This window comes from Serinus canaria, chromosome 8, assembly GCF_022539315.1.
Source record: "Serinus canaria isolate serCan28SL12 chromosome 8, serCan2020, whole genome shotgun sequence".
NCBI classification, from domain to species: domain Eukaryota; kingdom Metazoa; phylum Chordata; class Aves; order Passeriformes; family Fringillidae; genus Serinus; species Serinus canaria.
The window spans coordinates 14,522,927-14,549,372 of record NC_066322.1 but is presented as its reverse complement, the minus strand read 5'-3'; the positions used below and the strand labels follow the sequence as shown (position 1 = coordinate 14,549,372).

Genomic DNA, 26,446 nt, shown 5'->3' with positions numbered 1-26,446 from the left:
GACTAATGGGTTGAATAAGCAGTAAGTGAAGACAGATGTTTTGCAGACATGAGAAAACAAAGAAAACTGACCACTGATAGGTAAAGCAAATAGTGGTTGTCATGCTGGGAGGAAGAATGAGAGAGTTGCCTGCTCCCAAAATCCAGTGTGCTGCCAAGAGCTTCTGAAAGCCTTAAAATAAAATAAATATGCATGTTGGATCAGAAGTGAAATGACTGGCCAAAAAAGTTTGGAACAGCCTTTTGGCTTGACAGTGGGTTAACAGTCAGTGAGAAGTAATTCCTTTATACTTACTTTTTTGATGTCATTTTTCACACAATATTTATTTGTGCTTAGCTCTCTCAAGACCTGTCAGTGTTTGCAGAAATCTATTTTCAGGATAGAAAAAATCTTATTCTTCAGCATGCTGATTATTTTCTTTAATAACTTTCAAACTATGTGCTCTTTTCAAATCAGAACTGCCAAAAACGTGACCATTTTGCTTGCAGTTTGCCTTTATTAGTGATAGGCTTGAATGTAATTTTTAAGCTGACTATTTTAAACCAGTTTAAGATTTTTATTTTACACTTGAATTTATACTTTTGATAGATCACATGCATTACTATTTTAAATTAAAAATATGTAATTAAAATTTTTAAAAAATACAACTACTTGCCCAGTATTTCAGGTTAGGATTTTATACTTAGGCACAACCTTAGGTTAGACTAGCAGCTGCTCTCCTTGTGCAGCCAGCTGGCCCTGCCAGTGCACAGAACTAGTGGAGCAGTGTATTCTGCCTTGGGGACTATTTGCATGTGTAAGACTGCGTTGCCCAGAGCTCAGGACCTGTGTTTCTTCCCAGCTTCCCTCCACAAGGGCAGTGCAGGCACAGCTTTCTCCTCCAGAGCTACAGGCAGACCAGGCAGGACGGGGTCTTGGCAAAGAGCGGTGGTTCATTAGCAGAGGCACTGTGCTTCAGAGCTCTACTAGAACCTGACCTCCATTATCAGCCTGACAGATAAAAATACAGCCATGGTGAATTAATTGCTCTGAGGCAAAACATCTTGAGAACTTGGCATACACAGGACTTTCTGCAGAAATACTCTTTCTCTGTACCTCCGTCTGCACTGGCTACTCGCCAGGATAGGCTTGGCCCGTCCGTGAATCTCAAACATGACTAGAAACACTACAAGGTGTGTAATTAATTTTCAAGATGTACAGTGTGTTCAGGTTGATGCTTTTGGTTCCAACTTATAAATCACTCTCAAGGAAATCTCAGGCACTTCTCATAATTTAGCACTGAAACTAAGCCAACATCTGTCTATTCCTGAAGTTTGCTATGAATACATTCAGTAAACAGAGAAAGGGAAACTGGGAAAGGAGATCTTTTTTCCACTTAAAGTGTAAATATCCATTTGTTTCTGTGGTTCTTCTCTTTTAATACTACAACAAATCCTTAACTTTTCTTCTTTGCTCTAAATTTTTGTTGTGCCTTATGATAGTTTCGTTTACTTAGCGTAAGCATATCCATAGCAAAAGTAGCCTCAGTGAAATGCTGTAGAAAGTGCCTGTGTCTGCCCAGCCAGGTGTGTTTGGTCAGTGCAACAATTAGATACTACAGGTAATTTTTAATATAGGTGTATCTCTGAACTTGTTCCCGTGAGAGGTGGAAACAGATGATATCCTATGCCACAGTGTAATGTTGTTTATGAAAACTAGGCTTCAGTTTCCCCTAGTGAAAATAGTTCCTAAAATCTAGGTTAAGGGGACCTTGAACTCATCTGGTTCTAACTCCTGCTGAGGTCAGAGTCAATGTTGAAGTCATATCAGGTTGTTGGGTTCTGTCCAGTTGGTCTTTGAAGATCTCCAAGAATCGACATTACCCAACGTCTCTGCCCCCTGGTCCAGTACTTGACCACTTTTGTGGTTAGAATGCTTTTCCTTTGTATGGAGCTGAAATTTCCTGTGCTGCAGCTTGTGACTGTTACTTCTCAGATTTTCTCTGTTTTCCCTGTGGCATCAATTCAGATAATGGGCAATTTTATTTAGATTCCCTCAAACCTTCCTGTCTCTAGGCCAAGCAAATGTTGTTTCTTCAGCCTTTTCAGTATGTTTTACTTCCTAATCTTCTTGTTCCATATTTCTGTGACTGCATTTTGATTCAACATCTGCAATATTTCTGCACATTTCACAGACACTCAGGCAGGCAGTTTTACCAATCAATCTATCGATGCCATAAATGCTATCTTATTTTGAGATCCTACAGAAAGGCTCTTGAGGATCTGTGGTTTAGCTCCTAATGAGCCTTTGAAGTGTTTCAGCTGCATCATAAGGGATGTAAGGATCTTTATATTCATTCTGAAGGAAGGTGTCTATGCCCACCAACTCCAAGTCGCCTAAATGTGATTTAGGCAATAAGAAATTAATTGGGTCACCTTCAACTGTTGATTTACCCAAAGGTGGCTTTGATTTCTTATCCCAGAATGGATAAAATTTCAGTTTATCAGGATGATAATTGTGTTTCTACCCATTAAGTGAAGATATTTAGCCAGGTAAAAGATGGAGACACTGTGTGACCCAGACTAATGGAAAGCTTAAAGAATATAGCTCACATGGAATGAGAAACTAGGGAATCCAACACTGAATAAACCACTAGCCATTCTTCTGTAGAAAGATCTATCCAGATTTCTATATGTCAAAGCCAAATCTATAGAACAGCAATCAGTAGGACAGCTGGCTGCTCTGTCTCCTTATTATCTCCTGCTGTGGAGTGCCTTCTTAGTTCAATGTCTTGTCATGGTAGCTGCAGCCTTGTGCATTTTAGGGGGAGAGATGAGCCAGAAGACAGGAGCACTACCCCTTGGGTCCTGACAGTTCTCCTCTTTCCTTGCTCCTCACCACTTCCACTGCTCCAGAGTTCACCTTATCCATGGCTCCAAAAAGTAAACTATGTGGAGGGGAAGGAGGCATTACTGTGCTATGAATAGCTTGTCCTTTCTTATAAACAAAGCAACCCTTCCTTCAAATGCTTTGATTTGAACTTTTAAGATAAAGAGCAACAGCATGGATTTATTGCAGAAGAGAGAGTTTTTGAAAAAAAGACTAATTCTCTGCTCAAGGAGAAGACAGCATTAGCTAAATAAATAGGGAACTAACCAAAGTGTATTCACCAATCACTGGAAAGTTTGAAGAGAGTAGATGAGGATTTTTCACTTTCATAAGTGAATTAACCTACAATGGGCATTTTGTGGATCTTTCTGTGTGTCTGTTTAGTTTGATTGGGTCTTTTTTAAGATGGAAATTTTGCTCTGGCATTAATTATTTTTTTGATTTATGTGAAAGATCAGTGCCTTCCAGGAGGGATTTGGTGGCCTTACTGTGTGAAATATATATGCTCTGAAAGGTACAGATTTGTTAAAATGTTGTGTGTACGTTTGTTTCTATGGATCTGAATATACGAGCTTGTAAATTAAATCAACAGTGTGCCTTTATTTCTTTTTACAGCAATAGATGTTCTTCATCAACTAGGCCTTGTGAAAGATGTCCAAGAGCCTTCAGAGACAGAAGTGCCCTCAACATCCTCTCTGTTACCTCATGGTGTTCGTCTAACTGTATCAGGAGTGGTGCTAAGCAATGATGCACATATTGAGTCCCGTGTCCTTCAAGTCATACCGTCGAGTCTAGGGCATCAGTTCACCTTACTGGTGGGGCTGTACTCTTACAGAGCCAGTAATGCTTTTCTTTTCAGTGTTAGGAACAAAAGCAGACTGCAGTTTGGTGTCCAGCTGCTCCCGAGAAAGGTAGCAGTGTACACCGGAGGGAAGCAGCCCGTGTACTTTGATTATTGTGTTCATAATGAGCAATGGCATTCCTTTGCCATTGGCATTGGGGACAAGACTGTCTCGCTGTTTGCTGAGTGTGGAAACAAGTACTACAGCAGTGAAGTACTTTCTGAAGTGGAGACATTTGATTCAGAGGGTGTATTTACCCTGGGCAGGATGAACTCTCACTCTGTCAGCTTTGAAGGAGTTATATGTCAGCTGGATATTATTCCCTCTGCAGAAGCCTCTGCAAACTACTGTAAATATGTGAAACAGCAGTGTCGCCAAGCTGAAACCTATCGATCTCTGCATGGGGCTTCACTTCTGCCAGGTGGGCTGGATGCTTTTTCAAGGATGATCATTGATGAGGAAAACCAGGAAGATATATCAGCTTATAGATGGAAAGAAGTATCAAACATGCCTGTTACCAACGTTGCTCAGATTCACTTTTTACCAGACCACTTTGAGTTAAGAAATGCCTCTGTATGGGAGTTTGCGGAGACCAAACCTCTGTTGCTGGAAGCTTGGCCTCAAACAGAACTCCAGGAGAATATTGATCTGGCTCTTCAGCAGCAGGAGATGAGCAGGAAAAGAAACATCACTAAAACCCCTGCAGGATCATATCCAAATAGTTCAGCTAATACCACAGAAGATGCAGGCAGGCATAGGGAGCCTTCTCTGATCTCCCCTGTAAAACAGAGTAAAACTAAAAGCAAGGGAGTGGAAAAAGCAAAACAGTATTTAGATGAACCAAACAAAAAGCAGCAAATCTTCAACACAACCCTGTACAGTTTGCCTGCTGAACTCCCTCTGGATAACCAACTCCATCCACGGCAGGAAGGTGCATTTGATGCTGATGAGACTTATCATACAGAAAACACTTATGAAAATGGTATTGATAATTATGCTTATGACTATGAAGATCTTGGCAAAATGTTTGAAAGGGGAAGTGTCAGAGGTCCAAAGGGGGAAACTGGACCTCCTGTAAGTTATCTTTATTACTCTTTTTTACTATATTGCAGCAACATACATTTAACAGAGGTTTTGAAAGAAACCTCTCCAAGCATGTCAAAGCTGTGACTGCAATTTTTCCCACCTGCATTGTACAAATGTTTGTCTGCCTTAAGTGTGTCTTTTTCTCACATGTAATTTTAATGTAAGTGTCATATACTTTTATTTACTGGAAGGATATAAAGAAATCCAAGATATTCACATGCTGATGAAGTGGTAGGCAACCCAGACTTCTTTAAAATTTGGAATGCAGCTGGATATTTGTAACTTCTAATTACAGAGGCTGCTCATGTAATAAAATTGCAGACTAATTTAATGCAGTTCACAAATATGGGTGCTGGTCCATAAAAAGAACAACCAGGCTGCTTGGAAGACTGACACAGTTGTCTTGGTTGAGCAATGCTGTCAGAATTTATAGTTGTAGAAATAGACCAGCTGCAGAATCTAGTCTGCAACCATTCATAATCCAAGGTTATGGGGTTAAGCAAACCTGCATGGAAAATGGTTTTTAGAACAGTCTTAGAAGATTTTGAGGTATTTTTTCTGTTCACAGGGTAAGTGATTTTTGATACAATTGCAAATGCACAGTAGTGGTTTTAATAGAAACTCGTTTATCCTTTCTTATTGTGTGCACAAGTCTCATAAACTTTTTAATACATAGAAATGTGCCCATATATAAATATGAAGCTACAGACCAGAAAGAACATCAGTTCCTGCTTATCCTGGGAAATATGACAGATCACGCTTTGTGCTTGTGTGAGATTTTGGTTAAAATTTTAAACCATAGTTTTTAAACCACTTGCTTTTTTTGTTTGGTTTTGGTTTTGTAGGTGTGCATCTATTTGGTTATTACTGGAAAGCAATTTGATATGTGTTAAGCAGCTCCTAATTTATATTTAAATATGGCCATAAATGTATTGTGTCTATTCTTTCAGCACTGAAATTTTTTTTTTCTTGAACTAGTTAACAACTAAGAACCTATTCAAAAGTTCACTTTTTACTCTAAACAGGATCCAGGCACAAAGTAATTGTTACACAATTGAAAAATGTGTTAACAAGTAATTCACACTACTCCAGAAGTGCTCTTGCTTAATCTTTTTTGGTTGAAGTGAGTCTTTTTTTCTGTCTTTGTCCCTTATGATAGCACTCATGATGACATGTCACTAAGCATGTAGCTGTCATCAGCATGAGGTTAATTTCCATTTTTGGACCTTAGGATGTTTAGTAACTACTAATGGAAGGTTTTAATTTTAGCCTGTAGCTTGTTTGTTGTGATTTCAGTCGGTCACAGCCAAGAAAGTTAAATCCTCTCCTTTTCACATGTCACAGAAATGACTGCTGATAGTGGTGGTTGTTTGCACTACTAAGAAATTCCAAGCAAATGCTCTGGGTTGTTTTTCTAGACACTACACGACACACACAGTGGCAAAGATGGCACCTGACTCGAAGGGTTCAGAGGTGTCTGTTACCATCTTCAATGCTGTCTTATGGACTGGAGATAGAGTTGTTTGTCTTGCTTAAGAATGCAGACTCTAGTCTGTAGGGAATATTGTGCATTTTTACTGAGGTGTTTTACTGGGTCAGGATTTAGATAACATTCCCAAGCTCTTAAAGATCTGTGGTAGAGCTGGGAAGTTAATCTAGACCTTTTTGGGCCCCAGGTTGGCTGCAGGGACCAGCAGCACCTGCTGGAACAGAGGCAAAGCTAAAATACTGCTCTGCCAGAGTGGCTGACACCAAAGGGAGAAGAGATCTCTGCATGAAACTAGGAATTGTGCTCCATGGAAATTGTGTGGCTCATTATCTACTACTGCTGTTGGTCTCAGACTTGAAGAGATGATCTTGGTTTACTTTTTCAGTCTAGTCCTCCCACGTAGAGAAGACGAGAATTAAGGCAGCTTTTATATGTGTGGCTCTGACACTTCAGTATGTAAGTACTCACGGAGTCTGCAATGTAGAGCCTAAAAAGCAACACTGAAGAACTTGAAAACTTCCCTTGCAGCAAAAAGTCCTGATGAGGCATGAAACCCCCTCTTTTTACTTCTTTTACTGTGTTGTGGTTGGTTTGAACCTTCTTTCAAGATTTGAACCCAGACGTTAATGTTCGTTCTATTGGAATTGACAGGCAAGAACTAGCTTTTGTGGTTCTTAAACTACTCAGCTTCTTTTAGCTTTTAATCATCTACTAGAACTGATTCTTGCCTTGTATAATTAGGCCTCTTATATTCCATGATCCCACAGCTGTGGAATTCACCCAGTGCTGCAAAGCAGGGCTCCAGAATTCAGGCTTTCATTTATGGATAGGGTATAAAAAGGGAACAGATATTTTTTGAAAACTATTAAGACCCTGATTAAAATTCTAGCAGCTGCAATGACCAAACCTTCCCTAGAAAAATATATAGTGGGTTTAAACTGGAACAGTAAGATTTCCTGAAACACTACTTCCAAGGGAATGCTGCTCTGTTCATCTGATGAGCCACTCCTTTTTGGGACGTAGAGGGTATTGGCAATCTGTAAAGATTACAAAAATAAATGTAGTGTGTATTTTTAACTGTTTAACTTTCAAACTGATATTTTTCACTGCACAAACCTAAAGGAGTTTGCAATAACATGGTGCATAGTCCCACACTGGTAGGAGAGGCTGATGTGAGCTAAAGTGCTTATTGATGTTACTTGCTAGTAGGTAATTACATTTTCAGGCTTATCTGCACAGGATGTGGCATTCTAAGAGAAATGAACTAGGAATAAATTTCCTCTATTGGAAAAGTTTTTCTAGATTTTCAAGATACTCTGCCAGAAGGAGGAATGGTAGAAGACCAAATGATGATATTCCTTCTAGTTGGTAAAGAGAAGCAGTCTGGAATTGTTGCCAGGAGGAAGGGGAAATGGCAAGCCCTGCAATGAGCAGAATTGAGTTCTGGAGGAGCCTGTCCAATTGCAATCCAGAGGTGTGAGAGTAAGAACACTGGGAGAGCAGTTCAGAGATACCAAATGTAGTAGCTTCTCTGTCACTCTTAGCTTATTTCACTTATTTTACTCCCAGCTAACATTTCACACTTCTGCTGATTGCACTCTTTGTGCAGTTTTCAGTTGAACAAGATTGCCTGTTGGGGCTCCCCCTGACTACAGGGGATATATTGGTCACTTAATCCCTTTCATGCATTTCCCTGCCCAGGCTGAGAAATCTCAGTACCTAATGATTCAGATAAAAAGTTTAGATTCTTGCAGGGTTTTTTTTTTTTGGTTGGTTTTTTTTTTTTTTTTAGTAGCAAATAGTAATGTTATTAAAAATGTTATTAATGTTGTTAAAAATTCAAATATTTAATTTAATTTCCCTAGAACTGCTGCAGTTTCCCTATCTTCTGCACAAACTTTAATCCATAACCAAAAGCTTTTTATGTATTGCTCTGATGTTGATGGCATTGCTTTGATTGTTGTAGGAATTTTTGACAGAGAAAGGGAGACTTCCACAACTGCAAAGAAAGGAGGTTAATCATACAGAGGTGGCTGCCTGCTCTAGGGCATTTGGAAAGAGAAGTGTGCAGATTTTATTGTTTTCAGTGAAATGCGAATAAAACAAAAGGTGTACATTCAAATTTGGTAAGATCCTTTTTGCTCAATAGTTAAATTATTATTTGTATGAAGTGCTTAAGGAAGGTAAACAATGCAGCTAGGAGCACAAAGAAAAATTCTGAGTGATAGGATCAGATTTCTGGATGGTCTATAACTGGTAGGAGTAAACTTAGTGCAATAATACAGAAAATAAAAATACAAATAGATTATGGCAAGTGACTGCTTTGACAGTCATGAGGATCATAGGTTGGTATCATACTGCAGGAGAGAATAAATAAATCTTTCTTCTGGGATGTTTGATACCTTAGAAGTGGTGAGTATCAGAGACAGGCTGCTTTTTCTACTGGTTTGGGTATGATGACGTTGCAGTTTGGAGAAGTGTCCTCAACTTTAGATGAGGAGCTTTAAAAAGGATGTAGACAGATGGAAAGGAGTGCAGTAATGCAGGTATAGTTGTAGAAAATATGATTCTGAGCAAAGTTTAAAACAAAAGTCTGTTCAGTAATGAAAGTTAGGAACAAGTATAGTTAGAGTTTTGCAAAGGGCTGGTCAATAAAGATACTTTTTTGCCTCTTCACATAAAGTGCGCCGAGACAAAGAAGGAAATTTTAGGTGGGAATGAAGGACAACATAGCTTATCAGAGTGATACCTGAACAATAGAACAAATTATATTAGCAGTGTTAGAAGTGAAATTTCCTCATGGGGAGGTTTTAGAATAGGTTTGGAGCTTGATGGTTCTGTTTACTTCACTGCTGCACTGCAGGTGTTTTGGTGATGATGGGCAGAAAGTTTCATGGGTGTTTTGTTCTGCTGAAGGACTGCCTGCCTTCATATGTGATGCATCAGGTGTTAAACTGGTATGCTTCTTTAACTTAGTCTTTTAACAAAGAATACTTTGATGTGAGCTGAGTTTGAGTGGCTGAGATACAGTCAAGAGCCTTTTAAAGAGAAACTTCATAGTTGCTTCACAAGAGAAAGTTCAGTGAGTAGGATTTAGATATTGAATGCACCAACATGTGCTGGTGCAGAAGTTTTAACTGCTTAATGCAGAATTTATTGCTGTGTATCTGAAATCTTAGAGACTTGCTATGTGTAACAGAAATGTTTCCTATTCCCTCTGGGTAATAGATCAAGTTTAAAACACATGTAACACAAGTAACACAGGGTTCAGTGCCTAGGAAAGTAAGTTATTTCATGGAAAGTTCCTTGGAAAGTTCCTTGCATTTATTCCAGTGACCATTGGAATGGCTGTGAAAATTTCTGGAAGAGTAGCATCTACTTTTATTATTTCAGGGTTAAGCAATGATTATTTGGAACTTGAGCTTTTTTGCTCAGTAGCTAACTGAAGTTTTTACAATTCCTAAAGACAGTAAGTTGTAGTGTCTTTTTTTAAGTTACAAATTAGCTGTTTTGAGCAAACTGATTTTGTTAAACAATTTTAAGTTAGCATCTGTAATATTTATACAAAGTAACTTCTTTTTGTTTTGTTTGATAGTGGTGGTCAAAGTGTCAAATGCTAAAAATCAGATTAACATTTCTAATTGCTTCAGGTTTATTTAATTATTGTTTCCAGTAGTTGGAAGAAAAGCTATTCAAACAAGTGACTTATTCCTTGGTTTAAGAGAGATTGGCTCACTCTCAGATGCTGATTTCTGTGGTTTACATGGATGCCTGAGAGGCTTAAGTAGCTTCCTAGCAAGTATAAAAATAGTCATACTGATTTGAAGTTGTAGTTGCTTTCCCAGATTGCAGAAATATATAGGACAGAATAACATGGAACTGCTAGCTGGGAAAGCATGGCCAGGAAGGCTGAGGTGTGCTCTGCTGAAGCCTGCTCTCAGCAGAGATGTTGCCTGAATTGCAGGGAGGAGTCTGTGCTAGAGGCTAAAGAGTAACATCCTCTGGTGAAGGAGGGTCCTTTAATATTTTAATCAAACACCTGAATGGCTGGGGCTGCTGATTATTGTGAACCAGAGACTTCATCTACAACAATTAACTTTGTTTTAATGTGCCCTGGGAAAGTGTTTTTAATCTCTGTCTGCCTACTTCAAAATTTTGCTGCTTCTTTTAAGGGTTTCTGAGGGCTCAGTTGTGATTAGATTTTCTCTTTTATTTTTGTGGTTTCCTTTTTGTATGAAAAGAGATAGTTAGTTACATTTGAATTACAGTAATCAAAGGGTGTTCCTTTATTTGTTTTCTGTTGCAAAGGAAGCAGATAGTGTTTAAAAAAATTTAGAAGCCACATAGGGAAAAATGTTCTCATTGCACTCATTCAATAAATCAGCAACAAAGACCAGGGATCTTAATACTCAGTAAGATTCTATTAGGAAAATGGTGGGGTTTAGCTATTACTGTATTTTTAAGGAAATGTCTGAAACAGGGATAGAGAAGAACACAAATCACAAAAGAATGCACACTGGTTGCAACTATTTCACTAACAAAAAAATATGTTTTCTTTTGTAGTCCCAGGATAATTATCTAATCAAAAGGCATCTCTTAACTTACATTTCAAGAGGAGATATTAAAAACATACCACTTCAGCAGGGCAGGGTGTGAGCTCTCTGTGCCCTTTCAAGTGGATTTTTGAACCTGGACAAGAATGCCAGGTCAAGGGTTTTCCATGTATCTCCCTGTTACATTTCTTGTGCTACATTTCTTTCTTCTTCAGAAAAATGAGGATGTTAGGGAGCATTTGTGCAATCATAATGAATAGAGAATGTCCTATGCTAAAAGCATGACATGTCATGGTTTGACATAAAGACCGGGGGAAGTGCAGGTATGGGTTTCAGTGTGAATTAATGTAGCATGTTAGGGACATGTAGATATTCCCAATTACATTTAAATTCCTACATTTATTATGATTAATTGGAGAGAAAATAATTAATATTTTTATTTCCTTAGAACAACAGTGGTTCTCCCAGAACTGGGCATAAATGATCTGTATTTTGGCCAAATTAATGTAATTAGCTTGATGATGCCTAAATTCCATAATCAGCACTGTCTTCTCTGCAGTGACATTACCTTTCTTAGAAAAAAAAGTGTCACACAAAACAGGTTTTCAAAAATACAGCCTTTGTCTTAATGAAATGTTGCTTGCTAATAAAACCCTCAAGGCTGTTTGTCTCTTTTTCCTTCCTCACTTCTCTTTTTTATCTCTTCCCTGTTTAGCAAAACCTTCCTGTTGGTCATTTCAGCCACCATAATGGCCCTTTGCTTTTCCTGGTATTCCTTTCAGGCACTTTTCAGCTCTGTTGTTTGGTGGTGGGCAGTGTTTTGCCTGGTGTCTCAGCTGAGAGGATGTCATACATACAGAACAGTGTGAGGAAGCCTGGGTGAAGGAGCAGGTTGAACTGCTGCCATCCACTGACCTCCTTCAAGAGGTCTGACTTTCCTGATGCCCAATTCCCTTGCAGAAAGTACATGGTTCCTGTAAAAGCTGGGGCTTGCTGTGCAGGCATGTGGATGGGGGTGAATTCACCCTTAAGAACAGCCCATTCCTCTGTAGGACTCTAATTAGATAGGGGAAATATAATATAAGATAGTGCAGATTTTAGTTTGGAGCACCCATTTGTATTTGAGTACAGTGAAGTAGATCCTGGGGTTTTCAACCTGAACAGCAGTCATTGTATAGAAGAGGAGAGGTTTCTGTGTTCAAAACAACCAGATATGCAGGGGCTGTTACACTGTCTAGTATGGTAACTAACAATCTAATTCATTTGCAAAAGATGCATTTGGTCATATACTAGCATCTTAAAAAGTCTGCCTTATCATTAAAAAGAATTTATTCATTATATAGAAGGGCAAATGGGCTACTAGTTATTCTTCGTAGAAGCTTTTAATAGGAAATTGAACAGTAATTTGTCCACATTTATTTTCTCTATTTCATATTTGTAATTTCTGGGAGGTGGTATTTTATTTTTTCACACTTACTTCAACCTTTCTGAAACGTCTGGCATGCCAGCAAGCTTATTGGGAAGGATTGATTATTCTCTATCCTATATTTAGAAATACATTGCACTTGTTTTCTTCATCACATCTTTTCTTCCTTTAGTACCAATACACTTGAGTAAAAGTTACTATCCAGGTTGTTAGCTCCAATTTCTCTGACACAAGATACTTTCTAAACAGAAATTTGATTTGCAGTCAGGTTAAAAACACACTTTCTTGTAGTTTTGGAATTGGCTTTCAAATTGAGGAGGTCAGCACGAGCACAAGGTTGTCAGTTAGCAAAACTGGTCTCATCTAGAGTTGTGATACTGTCCTTGTGTCAGGTTTTAGCCTCAACTGCTTTGATTTTCTATCACCAGGGTCCTCCAGGTCCTCCAGGTTTACCTGGTCCTTCAGGAAAGAGAGGTCCTCGGGTGAGTAAAACAACTATGTTCTTCTGCACCTCTAGGCAGGTCACCAATAATCACACTGGAGCTGGCATAATTTTGTTTTTCTCGGCTTTATTCATGTGATTATGAAAGTGTATGATTCTGAACATTTGGCAGCTAGCTTAAAGCAAGACAAACAAACTGTTTCTCTTGCTGTGAGCTTCCAGCATAGTGAATTCCATGTATGGGTGCATACACTGGGCATTGTTATATTTGTACCTGGCTTTTGCTGCTCCCAGAATTAACTTCTAGTTTTTCCATGCTGCTCCCATCTGCTGCAATCTAAAGCCACATTCATTTGTTTTGGAGTGAGGGGGAGTGAGCAATGCAGCCTCAGAGGAGCAGGCACAGATACAAAATTAACCACTGCAAGACAGTGTGGGGGTAAAAAGTAATCTCAAAAATCTCTTTTAGTCTCCTGAGCTTCAGCAGCTCAATCCTAGGTTGCTATCAGGGTGCTTTGCTAAAGAAATGAGCTACAGCAGGAAATGGTTTGTTTTGTGTGAGTGGGTGCAGCCCAGCAGGGGCAGCACCCTTGCCCTGTGCCTGGGGACAGAGCAGGGGCTTTGTCACAGTGCCCTGTGCCTGGGGACAGAGCAGGGGCTTGGCCACAGTGCCCTGTGCCTGGGGACAGAGCAGGGGCTTTGTCACAGTGCCCTGTGCCTGGGGACAGAGCAGGGGCTTGGCCACAGTGCCCTGTGTCCCCACTGCCAGGCACGGGGGAGAAGCCTGTGCTGTGCCCCTGTACTGATTAATTAATGGGGCAGAAGAGGCTGAATCTGTGTTTGTGCAATTGTGAACTAAAACCATGTGCTTGAGCAGTCCCTGAGGTCCTGGTTGATCAGAGGGGTTTTAGGGAAAGGGCAGCTGGAGGGAGCAGGTGAAGGTTTGGTGTGGGGATGATTTCAGGCCATGGGATGGGAATGGTTGTGGCTGCAGTCAGCAAGGCAGATGGAAAGTGGGAGAAAAGGGGCTCACATCTGTGGGCTCAGCAGATGTGTGGGAGGAGTTTTGGTTCATCCTTTGAGGAACATTTAAACAAGATGCTGCTCAATAGCCTGTTGAAAGCCAGCACAGCACAGGATGTTCTAAACTTGGCCTGATGGGTGGGAAGTGCACTGGTCGAAGAGACCAAAAACCAAACTGATGTTGCAGAGCATTTTGGAGGCAAGGGAGTAGAAGAGACACATTTAAAAGTATAAAGTGCAAAGTATTCTTTCAAATTAATCTCTTCATGACTTCTTGGATCCTTCTGTGTAAGAGCTGACAGTTCTTACCACTCAGCTTTTTTATGTTGCACACTGCCTGTGGCAAGGATATGTCTGGCATCGGAGGCAGAATCTCACATATCCAAGTAGATCCTCATAACTGGGAAGTTTTCTTTGTTTCAGAGGAGGCTGTTCATGTGAGATTGCCCTTGCCCAGCTGCAATTTGTTTGGGAATTTTTTCTGAAGGTCTTTTTAGTGGTATAGAGTACTTAGAATCACAGTCCTCTACTGTGTGGGTTCTCTGGATAAATTATTGTGTAGGATATGCTTTCCAATGTGGGGAGCTTACTGTAAGGGACAGCTTACTGTAAGGTGCCTGGAGAAGTATGAAAAGGGCTGAGATTAATATTTACCAGTAGTTCTGAGTTTAAAACATATTTATACAGGCCAAGAAAGTCTATAAAACGATTTGATGAAAAAAATGGTTTGGAAATGTCAGTGTTCTTCAGTTTGTACAATTCTGATAAATTCAGGCAGGTGCAGCTAGTGATGATGTATGTTATGACAGGAGTTTTGTGAGCCAAAATGCCTGTGAAAACTTTGTTTACTCAAAATTCAGTTCCTCATCTAGCAGCCTGCTCTGTGACTTCTGTTTTCCTTCACATGAGTTGCCATTTGTGATCCTGAAATGTGGTTCAAGGTGTCAAAGGGGAATCACCAGGGTCTCAGAGTGCAGAGCTGCATTGCCTGAGCGTTCATCAGAGTGTGTGTCCAAAGCTGATCCTGACAGAGATCCTCGTGGTTGGGACACTTGGGACACGTGTGGTTAATGGTTAGACACTTCCATTGAAAGCTGATTTTGCTCCCTGCAGTTCCATGGTAAAGAAGTTCCCATGTGACAATGTTTTGTAAGTGTCTTGGCTTATTCCAAGTTTCTTGATAATGAAATTTCTGCCGTTTCAGAATTAGCAATGACATGAAACTCCTCTGATGCCTCATTCCATGAGAATCCTTTTGCCCTCCTGTGTTCCAGTATTGTGCCCCAAGACAGTAATGCTGCAGGCAGTGAAAGCAGGAGCCACTGCAGCACTGCTGGCACTTTCTGTTTGTTTCTTTTCTCCTAAATCCCTGAGAGTGCCTCCAGAGTTGCCAGTGTGCAAATTAATCTCTCAAACAGCCCGTGGGATTAGCATTTCTGTGGGGTTATGTCAACATTGTCATTAGTGAGAGGGAGCACTTAAGAGATGCAGCTCTCAGAGTTACTGCAAGGTGTAATTGGTAAATGAGGCCCCGTGTGGTGGAAAGACAAACACTGCTTATCTGTTACACCACTGAATATACAAGGAAGTTCAAAAGTATTCTTCTTCTATTTGGTATTTGGATTTTGGAAGAATTTTGGCCTTAGTGAATTTGACAGAAGCTTTGTTGCCAGTTTATCAGGGATGGATTTTTCAGTTTGGTCCTTCAGTACTTGGAAGATGAATAGCTGCTGACAACCATTGCAACAAATATTTTCCCTTATGTGCAATTTTTCAAGAAGTGAAGATTGCTGAATGTGTTGCAGGAACAGGCATTTATACTGGAAGGCATAGATAGTCTTGGTAGCTTATTCTGTTCCTGGAACAATTAAAGTTGAATTATTTTAGTAACAGGTCCATTTTCTACACTAGCTTGGGAGAATCAGGAGAATCTGTAATTTATTTTTCTTTTTTTTTTTTTTGAAAGAAGGTGGATGCATTTGTTTGGGACACCTTTTAAGTGACCAGGAATTCATCCACTTCCTTCCCTTTGCAGTGTATAGCTAGGTACTTCAGAATGTGATTTTACTGATTTTATTCCATGCCTTCAAGTGTTGTAGCTGGAGAGCAACATTACAGTGACTATGCCAAACCTGTTAAGAATTACCTGGGAAGACAATAGAAACTGAGATTTGTAATAAAAAAGGGGGTCACCTTCACTTTTAATTTTTAGAAAGATATGTATATTCTATTTCTTGTGAATCCTTTGAAAATCCTAACCAGGGATTCTAAAAGCAGGAAAGATGCATAAAATTATTCTCTGCAATCCCTTCACATTTATTCAGAGGAGTAATCCCAGTTGTTGTTCTCTTCATTTGTTTGGGTTTTTTAACAGGGTGTTCCAGGACCACATGGTAACCCAGGTTTGCCAGGATTGCCAGGTCCCAAGGTGAGTTTATTTATCCATGGTGACATGTAAATACATGAACTTTTTAATACTTCTTGGAAGCCCCAGAACTGTTTCCTAAAATAGAAGTATTTGGCCTTCTTTTGTTTACAGGTGGAGACTGCTACTATAAACATATTTTAGTTCAATGTAATCAATCAAATTGAGCCTCAGATCAAAACAAAATAGCAGATTATTCAGTGGAAAGAAAATCACCTATGTGTGCAGAATGATGACTTGGAAACAGTTATCTTTGCAAGTAATCTGTACTTCCCAAAAGAGTTCCTATAAATCAGCTCAGTCTCTGATAAACTGAGGTTTAAATGCTTAACTGCTGTAAACTTCTGCTTTGCTTAAAAAAAAAAAAAAGGAAAAATGTAGCCTGTCAGTCCCTATAAATTCCTTTTTTATTGTCCATGTCCAAGCTTTGCTATTTAAATATTCTACTGTCTGTGACATTATTCTTTATTAATATGCTAGAATAATTTTCTGAAGATTTATGGAAGTGATATTTAAAGTCAAAGACAAACTACTGGACTTAAAGCTCAAATAACATCTTCAATCTTGTGTGACATAGGCCCTTTAAATAGATTTGACAGATTTGTGCAGTTGCAGAATGCCTTCAACTCATATTTAGTTTGAACAATTTGATAGATCTGTTAGGAAAAAGGCAGCACCAAGATTTGTTTAGTATGATTCCTAATTGCAGGAATCTGACATGTCCTGACAGGTGCTAAAATCTGCTTGAGGACATAAAAAGAAATTTAATAAAGCTTTCAGTGCCAAGAGCTGTAAAACCAATTGATTCTGGGTTTTGTGTGTTTGTGGTTTTATCTAGTTCTATAGGGACAGTTAAAGATTCATAATTAATCTTTACTGTATTTATGCTGGCTATGTAATAGAATACATTTCTAGGAAAATAATTAATTGTAACCAATTGTTCCTAGGCTTTGTTTTATCATTTATTTTCTCCCTCCACTGGATTATAATTTTGATCAGTTCTATATCTCTGTCTTGTTGTTTTAAGAATAGAAGGAATTGTACATATGTGTATGTACCTATATATTTTTTATTTAAATATCAAAATATATATATTACTAGGTGCGTAGTGATCTCTTTATTTTCTGTTAGATTTTAAGTTATCCTTTTGATATATTCTGAAGTGTTTTTCTCTAAATAAAAATTACCAGATGCTCCTGAAGTTTTGTCTATGCAAATCAAGTTGACCACACTGAAACAAACATTCTTGTTTGATATTAAAACATGGCAGATGAATTTTCTAGCAGAAAATGAAGGCAGAATTTTATTCTGTCTTGAAGATGCATGAATGTTTCCCTCCTATGCTGAAGGATCCTTTATGGAGTTGCTTCTGAAACCTGGCCCATCAATGTCCTTGCAGCAGTGTCCAGCCCTGGGTGAGGGTCAGCAGTTCCCAGCAATGGCCAATCCTTCAGCCTTTAATTCCTGAGGAACAACTGGAGGTGTTTTTAAAGTGATGTAGGAGTATCCATGAGGTTTGGCTTTATTCTTGGCTCTTTGGAAAATAGATCAGTTAAGAAAATCTAATTTTGTGGATTCTGGCACTGTGGGAAGGCTGAGCCTGAGGAGACCTGTGCAAGGTGATGGTTCATGCAGTAATACAGCCTGATAGTCCTGCACACTGCTGGAGGAGCAACTGGTGCCCTGAAGTGATGGACACAGGGGCAGAGCAATTTGGCTGGAGCATCTGCTCTAATCCTGCTTGGATTTACCAAAATATCTGCTTTTCAAATGGAAGATGTAAATCTCATTTCAGTGTGAACCTGCACTATTTTATTTTTTTCCTAGTTCTTTACTGAAAAAGTTATGAGAAAAATATCTGTAATAGGAAGCACATATACATTTTTTCCTGTTCTTGCTGTAACAGTTGTGAATACTTGTTATAGCATATATTGTTAGAAATTCTCTCCTGATGGTATTATTGAGCTTAATTCCTCTGTAACAGGGCCCTAAAGGAGACCCAGGATTCTCTCCAGGACGAGCAAAACGTGGAGAAAAGGTTAGAGAAAAATGTTTTGTCTGTCCCTTTTTTTCTGTGAAGTCTTGTTTAATATTCAGATAAATTATAACAGAAAAATGCTTTGCATTTACTTTACACTGGTGTATTTTAGCAGTTAATTGTGTTATTGACCAGTGTAAACACAGGTGGCATAATGAATCCAAGGATAATTTTACAATATTAAAAGTTGAAACTTAGATTATGTATTTTATTTAATTTATAAAATAAAATGTAAGAACAATGAAATTGGATTAGATTCACACTGATATAACAAAGTACAGATTCCAGTTTTCCTTAGTACCTTGCATTATTCCAGAAAGTTGTAAAACAGAATTTGGTGATGACAAGTGCACACATTCCTGCTACTGCCTCCTAAGCAACTTTAGCCAAGCTAGTTGTTGCCTTCTCTGCCCAAATATTTGAGTATAAACATTCAAATATTCCATTCTTCATAGAAATTGTAGGCTTGAGAACTTGTGATTGTTTCATTTTCAGATTGACACTAAAGTATCATACACAGGAATGTGATAACACTTCAAATGTAATTGGATGTTTGCATTCTAATATGTTAGCCTGTGCTGTGTGTTTAAGAACATTTTGCATTTATGCTAAGTTCTGTTATGAGCATTTGCTAGTTGATCAGTTGTGGAATATTTGTGCCAAGTAGGAAGCACTGTAAGATTTGAGGACTTCTCTCTGTTATGAGAAAACATTAGGAAATAACTATGGTTTACTAGCTGCTGATGTATACATAACTTAGTTTTTAGTGCATGCATGCTCATGCACTGATGAGAAATGGAAGTGCAGCTTCTACAGCAATATTTAATCTAGGCAGGTTTTTGGCAATCAGATCATAGTGTGGTGAGCTGTACATGGCTGCCTGAAACTCAAGCTGTGCTCTTTGGCATGAGCCCAAGCAGCCACAGAACACTCTAAACCCAATATTTATATGACTATCCCTAAATACATGTAGGCTGCATCTACAATCCAAAGTTATGGGAATGAGATGCTTTTTTATAGTTCTCATTATTTTGCATTCCTATTTTTTTCCCCTCAAATCAAATTTGCTCACTCTAATTAATAAACTTGCATTTACTTGGTCAGTAATTTACTTCCAGGATGCATTCCTTGACTTTCTAGCTTTGAATTCAGGCACTAACCATGAAACAGTGAATCTCTTCACAGTCAGTCCTGAGCAAGAAGAAGAAGAGCTGAAAAAACCTTCCCTCCTTCCCCATCTGCAACAACCATGAAAATTTGAGTCTCTTTTCCATCTCCCCAGCATTTGAGATGCTCTGATTCTTCTTGCCATACACCATCAGGTGGTTGTGAAGTTTAAAGGACCTGAAGAGAGCAGCAGTGTTCTCCCACAGCCTCTCTGTCCATATGCACCTCTCAAGTTGTCTTTCACAGAGATCAGATTTTTGCAGATTTTGCACAGCACACCCCATAATTGTGTCCTGGCTCTTGGCTGCTGATTGTTGGCATAACATTAAAACAAACAATATACACCTAGTGGTTCTATAGATTTATTAATTTGAGGTGAAACCACTTGTTCCTGAGGAAAGTGTTGCCTCAAGAGCTGCATGGCTTCTTCACTCCTGTTTGTGTTGGCTAAAAGTGAATGTTGTGAGGTTGTGAACCAGGTCTGTTCCAGCCATGATTTGGCCATGCTGCAGGAGCTGCACCCAATGGCTGCAATTGAGGAACTGTTGCATTTTCCATTTTCTTCCTCTAAAAAAGTAATAAAAATCAGACAACATCAGCTGGTTCTCCATACCAAATGTCCAAGAGTGCAGAGAAGATATTAAGTGCTACATGTTTATAACCCTGGGTCATGTTCCAGTGAAACATATTGATTCTGGATGTTTTGTTGAACAGGGTGATCCAGGCCCCATGGGCTTTCCAGGCCCACCTGGGATCAAGGGCCAGAAGGTAAGATGCTGTTTTCATTTCCATGTAACTCATCCTGGCTCAAATCAGTGCCAACCAGGTGGGTGTCTGATGGTCAAGAGGTGGTAGAAGAACTTTAGGCTTGCTGCTGGCACTGTGTTTACTGTACAAAACCTCCCTGTACAACAATTCAGTGGGATCATCATAGCAGGATGTAAATCACAGCTGTTTAGGTTGGTGCTCTCCAAAAGGCAGTGTGCCCCTGCTCAGAGAGAAGTGCTACTAGGGAAGGCAAGCTTACCTGTGAAATGAAACCATTTAAATTCAGTTGTGCTCAATTTCAGGATAGTTATATGCTATAATACAACAAATAACAGTGTTTTTTCCATGTGTTTTCCTGTATTGTGTATTTTGTACCATAGAAGAAGCTCTGTGGGATCATGAACTCATTGCTGCATTTGAATTATTTGTCTTTTTCTAAATCTGTACCAGCATTGCTAAAATAGAACTCTGATGGAATAAGTTCCAATTTTGGGTACTATATAATGCAGTATTTTTTAATATGAGAAATTTCAGATGCCATTTCCTGCATTTGAGAAGTCTATCCAAATTAGCACAGTCCTGTGTATACAAGAAAGCATAATGAAGACAGGTTTGGGAGGGAACAGAAAGGATGATGATAAAGGAAATGAGACAACCTTAAGAAAATGAGCAAAATAGAGTGAGTGAACATAGTTTATGTAGAAGGAGAAGTCACCTGGCATAAATCCAGTAGGCTGCTCTGATTAATCAGGTGGTGAGAAACTGGTGACAAAAATCAGCAGGCAAGATCATAGAAAACTGCTACTAAATGATGTCTTTGTAGAATGTAGTTTGGTGTGGCAAGTGTTATAGAAAAATATGGAGAACAGATACGGCAGCAAATTTTGAAGTAATATGTAACACTGAAGGCAGCTGCAAAAAGGTGGAATTAATTGTTAGAAAGGTAGCCCCTGGTATTTTTTACTTTAATCTTTAGCATAAGGAGAAGAAATATGAATTAATGCTTACCTGCTATTGAATCTAAAGAGAAATGGCACTGTGACAAAGTTTATAGTCAGTAGTGTTATGTTGTAGAGTGGCTTCATTCAGCATTGTCTTGATCTCAAAATGTATGAGAATTTATTTTTTTCCATCTAGTCATTAATTTCTAGAACTGACCAAAACAAGTAAAAAAAGACTGCAGCTTTTGCTCTAGTTTATTCCCTATCTGTGTGTGACAGTAAATCATGAGAATCTATGTCTATAAAATCCTGATAAAATTTGCATACTGAAGTAGAGCACAGTAAGAAATGTGGAAGGAAAAAGCTTGGAGAAGGGCTCCATATTTCATTTTGTCTTTGCTTTGGCATCATGTAAGGGTAAGGCTGATCAGCAAATTTCAAAAGCAGTATACCTATGGTAGTATCAGCATTATGCTAATGAGTGACAGCTTTATGCTGCTGAGTGTCTCCTTTTTTTCTAGTGCAAAATAAAGAAACTACTGAGGGGTCTCTTCTAGCTACACCAACTTCTGTTAATTATTTAAGTATCAAGAGAAGATAAAATTCTGTAATGGATAAAATTCATGAGATAAAGGATTGGCTGGGACTGTAAGGAATTGTAGTTTCCTGAGGCATACTTCAAAAGCTAAAGAGGAGTTACTGGTTCATGCCACAATTGTCACTAAGCAAAATAATTTTATCTTTTAATTTTTTATATGATAATAAAATTAATTTCATGCAGCAGCGATTCTGTTGTGGTCACACAGAAGCTTATCCAAAACTTTGGAATACCTGACCTGCTGAAATCAGTTGCAGAACTGCTTTATGAGACAGTGAGTCTCAAGTCTCTACTGAGGGATGAGTATCATCATGCTGCAAGGCAGACAGATGTTCAACATCAGCCAAGACCCTCCTGCTGCTCAGTCAATGCCTTGGAGTCCAAGTTTAGGATAGATTTCCATCCAGAATAAGGATTGCTTTGGTCTTCTGTCTTTCAAGCTGTAGCTTTTGGACTTGTGTATTCCCAGTATCTCTTGCAAGGGATGTGGAGACCAGACACTTGGCTTCTGCATCTGTCATGCAACAGTCAAGGCTCCCTTTTAGGCCAGCTTGTCTGGATATATTTAGTCTGGTGTAAAGATGTTCAAGAAGGTGGTTCTTATTCCAAGTGTACTGATGGAGGAGGCAGGCTTCAGCTCTATTTTAGTTCTTTAAGAGTTAGAATATGCTTGAAATGGTTGATGCATGGAGAGTGAAGTTCAAGAGTTTCGTCTCTTTCTGTGGTTCCAGCACCACAGAGAAGATTTCTGGGATGAGGCTGTTCTCACCACCAATATAAATTCCATAGCATAACAGCCAAGGTTTGTTCTATGTGAATTTTAAAAAGAGGTGTTTTGTGTCCTGGAAGGTCTGTCTCTGAGTGTGTCCTAGAACATTTTGGGATGACCCTCTTCACCCCTCCTCTGAGCTGCCTTGCTCAGAAAGGGCATTGTGACAAGGATTTGGAATGGGGAAAGGCACAGTACAGAATCTGTGACAGTATCCCATGTATTCATTTATCTAAAAGAGTACAAGTCTGAAACTGCCTTTAAGCATACTGATGTCTTGAAATTGTCTAGACTGCCAAGTTTTCTTACTACTTTTCTCTAGCTCAGTTTTCATGTGAGCTGCTAAATGTAAACCATACTAACTCTGCAGGCAGAAAAATCTGGATTTTTTTCTTTGATGAAAAGAGAATAAAGTAGAAAAAGAAGGTCTGTTTTGTTTGTTTAATTGTATTTATCACAGATTTCTCTCTTTACCTGCAGGGTCCTAAGGGTTACCCAGGACTGCAAGGGCCACGGGGCGAGCAGGTGAGGGGTGCAAGCACAGAGCTCTGTACTCTGCAGATGAGCCATCAGGATGGGAGAATGAATAATCCATTATAAGTGCTCAATATAAGCAAGCTGTGTGAACTGCTTAAGGAAATATTGGACAAGTTTTGAGCAAGAATTCAGATTGTGTTGAGATCAGTGTGGTGAAAAAGTAGTCTAAATGGAAAGGAAAAGCTTATCCAGCTTGTTTTTTAACTACCACACCAACTGGAAGGGTGTTGATGTAAAATTCTTGTTAGAGGCACATTTCAAACCTCTACTGATTTAATGCATTTTACATCTCCTAGCATGAAGGAAATGAAGTAGTTATTCAGCACTTTTTAAAACTTCCATGTCTGTTCAGGAAGAAACCTGAATGTGATTTCAAAGCCATCCAGTTGCTAATGTCTCTCATTAGCATTTATGATGCTCCTAATGGCAGAGTAGGTGGAAGGGATCTCCTTTTGGATCACACTGAAAAGGAAAAGGTGATGATAACTGATGGTAAACACCTGAAAAGAGATGAAAACTCAAGGACAGCATTCATGACTTTCCTGAGTTTTATACCCAAACCTTAACTGAAAGGGTGGTGATTTTTATTGCAGTCTCCCAGGATGTTTTCTGTGATGACTGGAATCTATCAGTGAGATAGAGATAACTAGTGAGGAAAAAAAGAATTGATTCCTAACATCAGCAGAAGAAGGTGGAGAGAATTGTATGCATTCATGATTTATCCAGTGCTATATTGACCTGATTCTGTAAGAAACAAAACAAAAATTGGCTTTGTAAGGACACAAGGATTCTTTAATTGGAAGTTTAATGTATTTGTTTCAAATACATCTAAGGTTAGTGCAATTGCCTCATTGTCTCCTATAGCCCTCCTGAATTATTTTTGAATTATGGAATTAAGGCATCCACTGTTGTATTTCACAAAATGTTAGATATTTTTTAAAAGATATGTGACTGAAATTGGCAGAGTTACTTATGTATGATGAGTCAATTTTGGGGGGTTCTGTGTAGCTTGCTTAAATAGTAATTTTTCCATGTGCTTAAGCTCTGTCATACGAGTAGATGTTAAAAGAAAAATTATAGAACAGACTCCAAACCATGATATTAAACATGTTTGTTGTTTATTTTCCTTTTCTTTCTTCCTTTTCCGCTTAGGGAATTCCAGGAATGGCTGGCAGTATTGGGGCAGTTGGTTACCCTGGCAGGCAGGTGCAGTAACTATACAAATGTCTTCGCATTTTATTTTTTGTTTTTCTCATTTATTCTTTTCAAAAGTACCATATCTAACTCTTTTGAAACTACTAATTATAAAAATTGATTTGTTTACATCCTGCCTTTTTTCTTTGAAACAAACCTCTTTCTCTGGTAGTGGCTTGGAGGGAATGTTGAGTCTCATGTCTTTTAAACTTGGATGTGTTAGATGCAGTAGTGCTATTCTTTTCTGAAGTATATAAATGGCATTACCAAAGAACTGAATGTCTGAATACTTAAAGCACACAGACCCACATGAGTTTAATCTTCTTTCTCTATCTATCTATCTATCTATCTATCTATCTATCTATCTATCTATCTATCTATCTATCTATCTATCTATCTCTGGCCTTTCAAGTCCAGAGGCAGTAAGAAACTACCTGTTCCTCCTGATTTTTCAGCAATGTGTTTATTTCACTGCTGAAACTATTTCTTTAGTCCATTGGGGAAGGGGAACATTAAAAGTTTGATGTTTTTTTCCCACTGGGATATATTAGGACGACCAATAAAGCCAGAAAGCAGCCTTCTTTAAACAGCAGTACCTATATAAATATTGATTTATGTATGAGGTAACAGATACCTCAGTACAGTAGTACAAATAAGATAAAAAGCAAAAATGCTCAGCATCTCCCTTGTGTAAAGGTATGTGAACCAGTTGACAACAACTGACTTTATGGTTTTGTATCTGCTTAAAGGGTGAATTTCACCAATACTTGTGTGTTTTGTTGGATTAAGTTTGTAGTGGCTATGTATTTTAGAGTTCCATTACAATATTTTATAGAGTTTTGTGTTCAATCACAGAAAATGTTTAGAGCATTTGGACCACATGTGCAATTCTGACAGCAGCTTGAACGTAATTGAAATGTGTCCAAATACAAAAGCTCATAAAAAATCCTGTGAAATTATGTCACTGTAATGCCTGATCACTGTGTCTGGAAAAAAAATTGTCCCAGAAGAAATAATTTAATGTAATGGAAGTTTCAGTCATGATCTGTGTTTCAGCCATGCACTAATGGGAGACCTTTCTGAATGTGGTTCCAGGGGACTACTTGATGCCACCTTCTTCAATCTTAAAAATTTCAACAATGTGTTGCCAGTTCACAGTTAATAAGTGCTGTTGCAGTTCTTTTACATAGGGCATATCTGGTTGTTTAAAATTAATTACAACTCCTGTCTTTTTGTAACAGGGCCTAGCTGGACCAGAAGGTAACCCAGGTCCTAAAGGAGTAAGAGTAAGTAAGCATCTTAAGCATTTTGATATCCATGTCTAGTTTTACCCATACAGTAGGTAAGAAAGGGGGTGAGGAATTTAATTCAGCTGTGCCAGTTGTATGCCTGCAGAACCACACTGCCTTTCTAGAACCTACAAATGAGAAAACTCACTTTCTTTCAAAATATGTGCAAGAGTTTATTTTTTTTTCCATGGTGAGCAGCATAGAGCAGTTTTGCATTGTTGCCCTTCCTCTCACTTGCATGCAGGAGAGGAAAGAAAGCAATGCTGGGTGTGAGGGCTGGGTGGATGTTTCTCAGGTCTGAAGCATTATTTCCATAATGGAGGCTGTCAAGAAGGGAGACAGATCTGACATTTGCAATCTGTAACAGCTACAGAAGTAGATCAAGGGAAACAGTCTTGTCACATAAAAACCACCAAAGGGATCTTGAGATTTTAGAATGATTCAGTCATAGTTATATGTATCCCAGGCACTGAAGGTTCTTAATGCTCTGTGCATTCAAAGTTTGGTTTTGGTTATTCTTGGAAGCAAAATAGATTGATTTTTATTCCTGGTTGGTCTGGGGTTTTCTCTCTGTGTGTGCCTTTTATCGTGCTCTTTCTTGGTGGTTTGGGGTTTTTTGAGGGTTGTGGGTTTGTTGGTTTTTGTTTTGGTTTGGTTTTTTTGGGTGGGTGCTGTGTAATTAAGTTTTCTTTGAATAGACACATGAGCCTGCCTACGCATGCTTGTGCATGGATAAGTATTTCTCCAGACTGACTCTCACCATCAAGGAGAAGGCACAGGTTCCAGAAACCTGTATGTTGCTGGTTGCATGTGGGATTGGAAGGAGGCTTTTGGTGGGTGTTTTCAGGCCCTCAGCTCACATGCAGGTTGCTCAGCAGTGTATTGTGTTCTCAAGTATCAATTAATATAATCTTACTGTGTTGCAGGAGTTGCTTTTGTCTTGTTTTTTTAGTGTAGTTACTAGAAGCCTTTACCTGCAGCAGCTTCTCAA

General features: G+C 38.8%; 1 protein-coding gene across 2 annotated transcripts in view; it reads left to right on the top strand.

Annotated features, from left to right (window-relative positions):
• Positions 1–26,446, top strand: part of COL24A1 (collagen type XXIV alpha 1 chain) — a 121,944-nt gene that overhangs the window by 8,482 nt on the left and 87,016 nt on the right. Inside the window, exons 3-10 of one of the 2 annotated variants that reach the window (XM_018912278.3) lie at positions 3,484–4,784; positions 12,693–12,746; positions 16,104–16,157; positions 18,139–18,192; positions 20,074–20,127; positions 22,916–22,960; positions 24,125–24,178; positions 25,408–25,452. In XM_018912278.3, the coding sequence (XP_018767823.2) occupies positions 3,484–4,784; positions 12,693–12,746; positions 16,104–16,157; positions 18,139–18,192; positions 20,074–20,127; positions 22,916–22,960; positions 24,125–24,178; positions 25,408–25,452 (1,661 nt within the window). The remainder of the gene's footprint in view (positions 1–3,483; positions 4,785–12,692; positions 12,747–16,103; positions 16,158–18,138; positions 18,193–20,073; positions 20,128–22,915; positions 22,961–24,124; positions 24,179–25,407; positions 25,453–26,446) is intronic. The other variant, XM_030226696.2, reaches the window with a different exon arrangement.